General features: G+C 44.1%; 1 protein-coding gene across 1 annotated transcript in view; it reads left to right on the forward strand.

The window, feature by feature from the left end:
* LOC132805464 (ubiquitin-conjugating enzyme E2 Q1) overlaps positions 1-3,040 on the forward strand; it is a 47,299-nt gene extending 44,259 nt beyond the window's left edge. The window contains exon 13 of the mRNA XM_060820555.1: positions 2,532-3,040. Coding sequence (XP_060676538.1) covers positions 2,532-2,563 — 32 coding nt within the window. The 3' untranslated portion in view covers positions 2,564-3,040. The remainder of the gene's footprint in view (positions 1-2,531) is intronic.
* Positions 3,041-10,542: the final 7,502 nt, after the last annotated feature.

Consider the following 10,542-nt stretch of genomic DNA (forward strand, 5'->3'; position numbering starts at 1 on the left):
ATCCATTTGTGGTGGAGAATTATGGGATTATGCGGAGTTTGGTGGGGTGGAAGGTGAGGACTTGTTGGATCTGTTCTTGTTGCGGTTGGAGGGATGGGGTGCGGAGGTGTGGGAAGTGGATGAGATGTGCTGGAGGGCGTCATCAACCACATGGAAGGGGAAATTGTGGTCTTGAAAGAGGGAGGCTATCTGATGTGTTCTGTAGTGGAATTGGTCCTCCTGGGAGCAGATGCGGAGTAATCGGGAATAGGAGATAGCATTTTTGCAGGAGGCATGATGGGAGGAGGTGTAATCCAGGTAGCTGTGGGAGTCGGTCGTCATTGATGGAGATGGAGAGGTCCAGGAAGGGGAGAGAGCTGTCAGAGGTGGTCCAGGTGAATTTAAGGTCAGGGTGGAATGTGTTGGTGAAGTTGATGAACTATTCAGCCGCCTCATGGGAGCGTGAGGTGGTACCGATGCAGCCATCAATGTAGCGGAGGAAAAACTGGGGAGTGGCACCGGTGTAACTGTGGAAGATAGTCTGTTCCATATTGCCAACAAAGAGACAGGCATACTGGGGCCCACGCGGGTGCCCATGGCCCTCCCTTTCGTCTGGAGGAGGATTTGAAGAAGTTGTTGAGGGTGAGGACCAGTTCAGTCAAACGAATGTCAGCGAAAGGGTACTGGTAGGGATGTCAGGAAAGGAAGAAACAGAGGGCTTGGAGACCCTGGTCATGGCGGATGGAAGTGTATAGGGTTTGGATGTCCATGGTGAAGATGAGGCATTGGGGGGCCAGGGAAACAGAAATCTTGGAGGTGGTGTAGGGCGTTGGGTGTTCCTGGATCAGGAGTGATAGGACAGTATCGAAGTATGTGGAGATGAATTCGGTGGGGAAGGAGCAGGCTGAGACGATTAGGTCGGCCGGGGTGGTTAGACTTATGGACCTTGGGTAGGAGGTAGAACCGGGCAGTGCGGGATTCTCGAATTTTTGAGGTTGGAAGCTGTGAGTGGGAGATCCCCTGAGGTGATGAGGTTGTGTACAGGCTGGGAGATGACCGTTTACATTTCAGAAGGCAGTTGAGAGCTAACCACATTTCTGTGCATCTGGAGTCAAAGGACAACACAGCACAGGAACAGGCCTTTCAGCCCACCAAACCTGTGCTAGGTCATACAAGTCATGAAATAAGGACAGCAAATTGCTTTCCCTGAAGAGTGTTAATACCAGACAGGTTTTTATGAAAATAGTTTCGTGGTCATTGTAGGACTTTTGTTTTGCCACTACGGGATTTAAACCCAAGTCCCAAGAACATTGCCTGGGTCTCTGGATTACTCCTTCACTAACAATATCACTATGCCATTGCCTGGCCTGTTTGTCTTCACCCAATACTTGGGCCTTGTGAACCCATTGTCCTGGTGTGAAATTACAGCTGAAGGTGTGTCGAGTGTCAGAGGTACCATTCTTCCACAGGAGATGCTGGACACTGTGACCATTCCCAGTGGCTCTTCTGGGTGTTCAAAATCCTATGGGAATTCAATTGGTTGGGGTTGAGACATATAGCTGAAACACAGTTCGCCAAGTGTCAATCACCTCTAGTTGTGGGAATTCCCCACACCATTGTCACTGTGCAAAGTGCTTTGAGGCACGGCTGACATAAGGTGCAAAGTTAGTTATAAGATATTGTACAAGTGTCCATTTCTAGTGTACATAATGCGCTGTGCTCCATTTCTAGATTAGGTCTGAGGAGAGACTATTTTTAGCCTTGCAATATTGCTATTTGGCACACTGTGGAGACAGGAGTATTGCTATACAATACTGAGTACTTATGGAATCAGGTCTGTCACTGTATGATCTGACTATTCATAACAGCAATAATTTCTACTTTATTTGCTAGCTGTTAGTATGATTTACAGCACAATGGCTTGTATTATTGAGACTGGGTGGCACACTGAGTTAGTACAGTGTACTTTCACCTGTGTCCTGCTAGGATTCCAGCCCAGATCTCTCATCTGTTAGCTGTAAAATAAACAGGTGTGGATGACCTTAGCTCAGTTGCTGGTATTTGGTCTTGATGCACAGCCTCTGTTTGTATTGAGGCTCTGGAAAATAAAAGCATCAGGTGGCTTTAAACTTGGTGTTCAGCTGCTTTGTCTGTAGAGAGCTGCTGCACATTATCAATCAATGCACATCAGCCATGCCTGTGGGAGTGATGTACACCAGCCAGCCCTGAGGGAGTAAATGGGAAGAGCTTTGTATCCATTGGGGATTGTGTACAAAGAGGGTGAACGGGAAGTGGTTTGATCCATTTGGGTTGTATACAATGGGAATGAATCACAAGGGGTTTGGGTCCATTGAGATTGTCTAGTGAATGGAAAGGGAGTTGGGTCCATTGAGATTATGGACAATAGAAGGGAAATGTATTTTTTGCCCTTGGGGATATTGTACAATGGCAGTGCCGCTGTTTGATATTAAGATGATCACTGTTTGATATGACGAATGAGAGAAGGCAGTGTCTTCCAGAACTATCTAGCACTCTGACTTTTGTACCCACAGGCTGGTATACCCCACCCAAAGAGGATGGCTAGCCTTGCCAGGTGCCACATGCTTCAGGACCAACTTAAGCTGCACCGATTGGGAAAACTCCATCTTATCGATAGCTGCCTCTTCCCCTGAGACACGAGTGGGCTTCAGCCGGAACCTTGGATCATATACTTATTATAAAATAAAACCCTGTATATACAAGTATACATCTGTACACACATGGACAAATACTGCAAATCCTTTCTCTTGCCAGGCCCCGTGTACTGGGATCCTGCTCCTGCAGACTCTTAAATCCACTTCATATAAACTGGATTTTGAATAGATTTGGATCAATTTTTGCATCTAGTTTTTTTGGCCTCCCCTCACCTCACCTCTAACTAGGTATCAATGTGGACTTTTAATTTATTTTTTCCCTATCTTCACATGCACCTTTTTATCTTTTTTTTTGTTTAAAATGTATGCTGGTTTTGTGAAGATGTGTATCTTTCTGAACTGATAATTACAGTTTATTAATGACTGCAGTTTATGGACTTCTGCCTGATATCTCTCTGTGCCAGTGTTTGTAACACGGAAGACCATGGTGGGCTGGGACAGCAGACAGCCAGGAACCAACCTTGTGGCTGTTTTGTCTTTTATATTTTTGGTCTGTATCTCTCTCTCTCCTTCCTTGTTCCAGGTGCTTCTTTGTCCAGAAAACTAGTAGCTGGAAATGGGACAATGGGAGTGAGTGGGAAAGGGTTGGGATGATGTACAGTGGGAATGAATAGAAAAGGTTTTGGTTCACTCGGATCGTGTAAAGTGAACAGAAGGGATTTGATCCGTTGCGATTGTGTACAGTGGGAGTGAATGGCGAGGGGTTTGGTTATAATGGTCACGAGTTTGAATATACTGGGATTGTGTATAATTTGAAATAAAGGGGTTTGGATTCCATGGGGATTATGCACAGTGGGAGTAAATGGAAAGGGATTGGGTCCATTGGGATCATAGATCTTTACATCTGTTACAACTGTGAACATTGCAACTGAATAGGTGACAAGATCGGGGAGCAGGCTGCCATTCAAATCCAACATGCATTCTCAACACACTCCTGGAGGCAGATCCTTTTGAATTCAAGGGTAATGGTGAGATTTTACAATACTGAAGCAGCTCTTTCCATATCGACAAATAGTATTTGGCTTTATTTCTGCAAAGATTGCTTTTTTTTTTCATCCTGTAGGCCTGATTCTGTTGAGGACCTGCTGCCGATGTGTTTTATTTGTCCTGTTACAAATGTGGGATACTAGTTAGATCCACTGAATTGTAGCAAGTGGAACCTTGCTCTTCTACATCAGTGGGACAGAGTAAAGGGGCGCGCCAGACACCAGTTAGGGTAAAGGTATTTTCAAATCAACCTGATCAGAGATGTTACATACCTCTGCAGGAGGTGGGATTGAACCCAGGTCTCCTGGCTCAGAGAATAGACACGTACCCTCACCTTAGCATAAATGCTGCTGTCAACAAGGATGGGGGGCTAGTTAGCTAGTTTTGAATTGCAGAGTGATGCCTACAGTGTGGGTTCAATCCTGCACTGGCTGAGATTACCATGAAGAGCTCTCGCCTTGACTGAGGCGTGATGAATGTGATCACCACAGAGCAGCCCTAAGGTCTAGTAAGACTATGATGACCTTGCATTTTATTAACAAGGATGCTTTAACTGGGTGCTTAAAACAAATAACTACATTAAAGGGAAACTGGATTTGCTAAGAAAATGTTCTAGAGTTGTAACCAACAGAGTGCATAGGGGATTTAATGAGACTGACTGCAGCACTCTCAAAATTGAGAGTATTATATTTGCTTGGAATGCAAATTAGTTGAAGACCAGAGGAAAGTTGGAATAAACAGGATATTTCAAAATAGCAGGCCATTACTAATTGGTTATCTTTAGGATTAATGCATGTCTTAAACTAAGGTCTGCATCGATAAAGATGAAGAATGCAATTTATGAAGATTTACAGGTGTAGTGTTAGTGTCTCCCTCCAGCATGTCAGAGTTCAAGTCCCAATCATCCCAGCCATGGGTCCAACCTGCCTGAATTATTTGGATCTCATGCTCTAGTGGTAGTGTCCCTACCTCTGAGCCAGAAGACCCTGCTCCAGAGGTGCTGCTTTACACACCTGAATAGGTTGATTTTTAAACAAAAGTCGACAAATATTTCACAAGGTGTCATATCAGACAGATGATGCCAGACCTGCTGAGTTTCTCCAGCACGGTTTTTGTATTTTAGATTTTCAGCAGCTGCATTATTTTGTGTTTAGTCTACAGGTAGGCACTGCTGCTGGGGTAGTGTTCATACCTCTAGGCCAGAAGGCCTGGGTTCAAATCCATTATAACACAATTGAACAGGTAGCCTAAAAACATCAATTGGTATTATAGAACTTGAGTAGAGAAACAGAAAATCATTTTTCTGTTGATCTGGACATTGGCAAATAATACAAAACCAAATAGGAATGTAAACTGAGGCGGATGTAGAAGGAATTGCATAGATTCAATGAATGAACAAGACCAGGTGGAATATCATATGCAAACATGTAATTTTCCATTTGAGGAAAACAGAAAAGCAGGCTTTGTTTTTCTTAATACACTGTGTGGCAACTGGGAGATTCTGGTATTCAGGGATTGTCCTTGTACATAAATCTCAGAATTAACTCTTCAGAGGGTCGGTGTGGACTCAGTGGGCCAAATGATCTGCTTCCACACTGTAGGGATTCTAAAATGCATGTCCAGAAAGCAAGGGCATGTTATTCTTCCATCACTACAACAGTGAGGGGCGGGGGGAAACACTTGCTGCAATTCTACAGAGCCCTTGCAAAATCACAGCTGGAGTATGTCTAGTTTTATTCTCCTTGCCCAAGGATGAACGTATTAGACTTTTAGGACAGCAACATAGTTTACAAGACAAATTCCTGGGATTGTTATATGAAGAACATTGTATTGTACAATATGATGAATATTGTATTGACTGCCTATGACCTCTATAGCTTGATCTCAAACAAAATGCTTTCCCCTCTCTGAAGATGCCTGCAGTTTGGCCATCTGGAACGGAGGTGAAGAGAGGGGAAATCTCATCACTCAGGGTTCTTGAATCTTTGGAAATCCTCCATGTCAGAGACTTGTGGTTGCTCAATCGTTTAAGTGTGTTGAAGGCTGAGTTTGTGGTAACTAAGGGAATTGAGTCTGAGGATAACAGAAGATTGAAGAAAATTCTCTTCAGTAAATGGTGCAGCATTTGGAGGGTCGAATGGCCTATGTCCACTCCTATTTCTTGCATTGCCTCTTTCTCTGAAGGTGGTGTTTGGTATGCTTTCCTTTATTGGTCAGAGTATTGAGTACAGGAGTTGGGAGGTTATGTTGCAGCTGTACAAGACATTGGTTAGGCCACTGTTGGAATATTGCGTGCAATTCTGGTCTCCTTCCTATCGGAAAGATGTTGTGAAACTTGAAAGGGTTCAGAAAAGATTGTCAAGGATGTTTGCCAGGGTTGGAGGGTTTGAGCTACAGGGAGACTGAACAGACTGGGGCTGTTTTCCTGGAGCATCGGAGGCTGAGGGCTGACCTTATAGAGGTTGACAAAATTATGAGGGGCACGGATAGGGTAAATAGACAAAGTCTTTTCCCTGGGGTCGGGGAGTCCAGAACTAGAGGGGCATGGGTTTAGGGTGAGAGGTGAAATATATAAAAGAGACCTAAGGGGCAACTTTTTCACGCAGAGGTTGGTATGTGTATGGAATGAGCTGCCAGAGGATGTGATGGAGGCTGGTACAATTGCAAAATTTGAGGCATTTGGATGGGTATATGAATAGGAAGGGTTTGTGGGGGATTATGGGCCAGGTGCTGGTAGATGGGACTAGATTAGGTTGGGATATGTGGATGGACTGGACGGGTTGGACTGAAGGGTCTGTTTCCATGCTATGACTCGGTGAGTGTGCCACTAGTAAGAAGTCACAGCAACTTCCTCTTCTATTGTGCCTTTTGATGTAATCACACATCAAGGAGTATAACCAGAGTTATTATAAAAATTGACAATTATAAAATACATTACAGTACAGCAGGCTTTAAATTAAATCTTAAAAGGAGGCAGCAGACGTCTGTCAAGAGAAAGCATGTAGAATCTGTCATATTGGAAGGGCTGGAGTGCCACATGATCCCAGATGTTACTTCGATGTTGATAAGAGCTCTTTGGGGTTAAGTTTCTGTTGGCATTCTAGTTATGATAACTAGGAGTGGTTAAATTGTTTAAGCAGAGAATAAGGCAGAGCGGTTTAGGGAGATAATTGCAGAACTTTGGAACTTGGCTACACATAGTGGTGGGGTGGGAAGCACAGGAAGGATTTGGGGGAAGAGACAGGATTTTAAAGAGGTCTTGCAGGACAGGGAGCCAGGCTAGCTCGCTGAGCACAGAAGCTGCTGCGCACACAGAGCCTGGTGCAAAAGTTAGCACACTGTCTGCCAGCCAGAAGAGCTGGCAGAGATGCATTTAAGGGAGAAGCTGGATAACACAAAGGAGATTTTGAGACAATTTAGATTATAGATTAGATTACTTGCAGTCTGGAAACAGACCCTTCGGCCCAACAAGTCCACACCGATTCTCCGAAGAGCAACCCACCCAGACCCATTCCCTATGTTTACCCCTTCACCTAACACTACGGGCAATTTAGCATAGCCAATTCACCTAACCTGCACATCTTTGGACTGTGGGAGGAAACCGGAGCACCCAGAGGAAACCCATGCAGTCACAGGGAGAATGTGCAAACTGCACACAGACAATTGCCTGAGGCAGGAATTGAACCAAGGTCTCTTGGTGCTGTGAGGCAGCAATGCTAACCACTGTGCCACCATACTGCCCATAACAACACAAGATAAAGACACAGATGATGGTTGCAGCAGATCAGTCAGAGTGGGTGTGTCTGGTCACTAAGTATTTCTGTGGTCAGAGTTGGAGTAGTTTGGACTGCTCCCAGGCAGAAGGATGCAGTTATTGTGAATGTGCTGGTCATTAGCAAAGCTCTAGTGGACCCCAGCTAGTCTAACCACATTCAATGCTGGGCATCGCACCTTGTTAAGGATATATTGGCCTTTCAGAGATGCACTAGAACAATTCAAGTAAGGTTACGAATACAGACTGAACAGACTAGGCTTGTATTCCCCAAGTACAGAAGATTGGAATCTGATCGAATTGAGTTTAAGATGATGATTAAAGGATTTTGTAGATTGGATGAGATTCTTTTAGGTGAGGGAAATAAACTTTAAAGTTGGAATTGAAGGATGATTTTAGGAAGCATTTTCATACAAATGCAAATGTGGAATTCTATTTTTTTTTCCAAATAAATTAAATCTGTCAAACTTTGGTTTAATTGTTTTTTTTTTATGGACTAAAGGGTGTAGGCCATGGTCTGACTGAATGAGAAAACAAGCTTGGTTTGAATAGCCTACTCTTTTTGCACATGATTGATACATTCTTTCTCCAGTGGTGGAAGGGTTTATGAACGAGACATAATCACAATCTCTTCATTGAAACCTTTGTGACAAGAGCAGGACTTAGGGTGCAAGAGATTTACTGGAACAGCAGCAACAATGAGGGACTTAAGTGACTGGGACAAAATAGGGCAGCCTGTTTTAGAGCAGGGAGGTTAAGAGGTTGACAGAAGTGTTCAAAATCATGAAGGTGTTTGGAGATAATAAGTAAGGAGAAACTATTCCAGCAGGCAGGAGGGTTGATAACCAGATGGATGCAGATTGAAGCTGTTCAGCAAAAGGACCAGCAAGGTGAGACAAGACTGTCTCTTGTCAGAGTTATAATCTGAAATGTGCTGCTTGATGGGGCAGTGGAAACCTGCATAAAAATGTGGCAGACCCTAAAAGGATGATGTGCATTTCTCTAGCACCTTGCACCATCTCACAGCATTCCCCCTCAGCCAATGGAGTGTTTCTGCAGCATGGCCACTATTAATGTAAAAAATAACAATAATCTTTTCATTGCGCAGCAAGGTCCCATAAATATGGGAATGGCCAAACAATCTGCCTTGACATAGATTGTGAGGGACAATTATTGGGGCACAGGAGAAAGCTGGGGGGGGGGGGGGGGAGGGAGGAGATACGCGATCCTTGCCTTTCTTTCCCACCTCTCCTCAGAAATATAATTCAAGGGTTGGGTTCTTCTACAAGCTGCTGAGGGGTTCTTGGCTTTACTATTTCAGCAAAATGACAGTCTTGTTCTCCTTCAGTTGTGCGCTGGATCTACAGTTTAGTTAGCTGGAATTAAATCTAGAATTGAGTGATTCCTGATGAAGGGCTTTTGCCCCAAAATGTTAAAATACCTGCTCCTCGGATGCTGCCTGACCTACTGTGCTTTTCCAGCACCACACACTCTAATCTGCAGTCCTCACTTTTGCCTGGAGTGCTTTTAGTCAAGAGGGAACCAGGTAGATGTTTAGGAAAGCAGTATGGAAATGTGTTGAACTTGGAACTAACCAGCTAAGGTGAAATGTTCTGAGGTTATAAACACAAGTCAACTCACTAATAAATCGAACTAGGAATTAAAAAGCAATATCTTCTCCCAGAGTGTGGGGAGAACAGAGTACTTGTTCTATTGGGAAGTGGGAAGATTGGGGGACGCACTGACGGAGTGGTCAAGGTGAATGGCAGAGATGCATTTAAGGGAGAAGCTGGATAACACAAAGGAGAGAGGAATAGGAAATGTTGATGAGGCTTGTGATTGATAACTCAGATTAACTGGGCCTTGCCTTTGTGCTGAGAATTCTACAGCTCCAAGTCCGAGAGATTCCCTCAGCTGGGCACTAATGGGAACAAACTTCAGTTCAACTTTATTTTCAGCCTTGCAAAATAGCTGTTTCCTCAGTTCCTGATAATTAAAAAGAGCATGCTTAACATTTGGCTTTTACTCTACTTTCCTTGCAGCATCTGTGTGGAAGCAGCTTTAACACAGCACGTCACTCTGTGCTCATTCTGTTCTGGGAGTATTTGATGGGGAGAGTGTAAATGGCAGAGGGAGGTGTACTGTGTATCTAATCACATGCTGTCCCTGTCCTGATTTGGACAATGAAGGGCTTATGCTCGAAACGTCGAATTCCCTATTCCTGAGATGCTGCCTGACCTGCTGTGCTTTAACCAGCAACACATTTTCAGCTGTGATCTCCAGCATCTGCAGACCTCATTTTTTACTCCCTGATTTGGACAATGCAGAGGGAGCTTCACTCTGTAGTAATTCCGTGCTGTATCTGTCCTGAGAGTATTTGATAGGGACAGTGACAAGAGGGTTTTACAGCATTTTCTAGATCACGGCTGTTTTTAAACAGATGAGTCCTTTAAGCTCATTGTGGCTACACTGACTCACTGAAGATGCACTTCAGCTCGTTTCCTGCATTTTAAAGCTACTTTAGAAGAGTTACAACATGTCAGGGGTGCATGTAAACAGTAACAATGAAGCAGCAGGGGTTTCCAATTACCCACCATCCCTCCTGTGAAGGGTAAATCCAAGTCTGCCAGGATGGAAGTTGAACTTTGGTGAGGACATCCCCCGTTTTGCGAAGGGAGAAGACCATAGCAAACTGATACCTTGGGTTTTGAGGTGGTGGGAAGTCACTCCTTTCTCCCACCGGTACCTTAACCTAGATAAGGGCATAAGATCTTAAGAGGATTGGGAGTAAACTGTTCAGCTCAAGGAAGCCCCACCATTCAGCAAGATCATGGCTGATCTACCCCAGGCCAGAACTCCTCAATGCCTTCAGCTCCCCAATGTCTTCTACCTCCTCTTTTAATTTTTTAATGATCTAGCCTCCACAACTCTCAAAGATAGGGATTTCCAGATACTCATTATTTCCAGAGAAGAAATCCTCTACATCTCAGTGTTAAACAAGCGTCCCCTTATTCTGTAGAAGAACTGGGGATATCAGGCATAGACAAAAATAATCCCTTGACACACTGATTCATTTCATATGCTCATTCTAGTGATACATTTATTCTTTTA

The sequence above is a fragment of the Hemiscyllium ocellatum genome, chromosome 50 (assembly GCF_020745735.1).
Source record: "Hemiscyllium ocellatum isolate sHemOce1 chromosome 50, sHemOce1.pat.X.cur, whole genome shotgun sequence".
NCBI lineage: Eukaryota > Metazoa > Chordata > Chondrichthyes > Orectolobiformes > Hemiscylliidae > Hemiscyllium > Hemiscyllium ocellatum.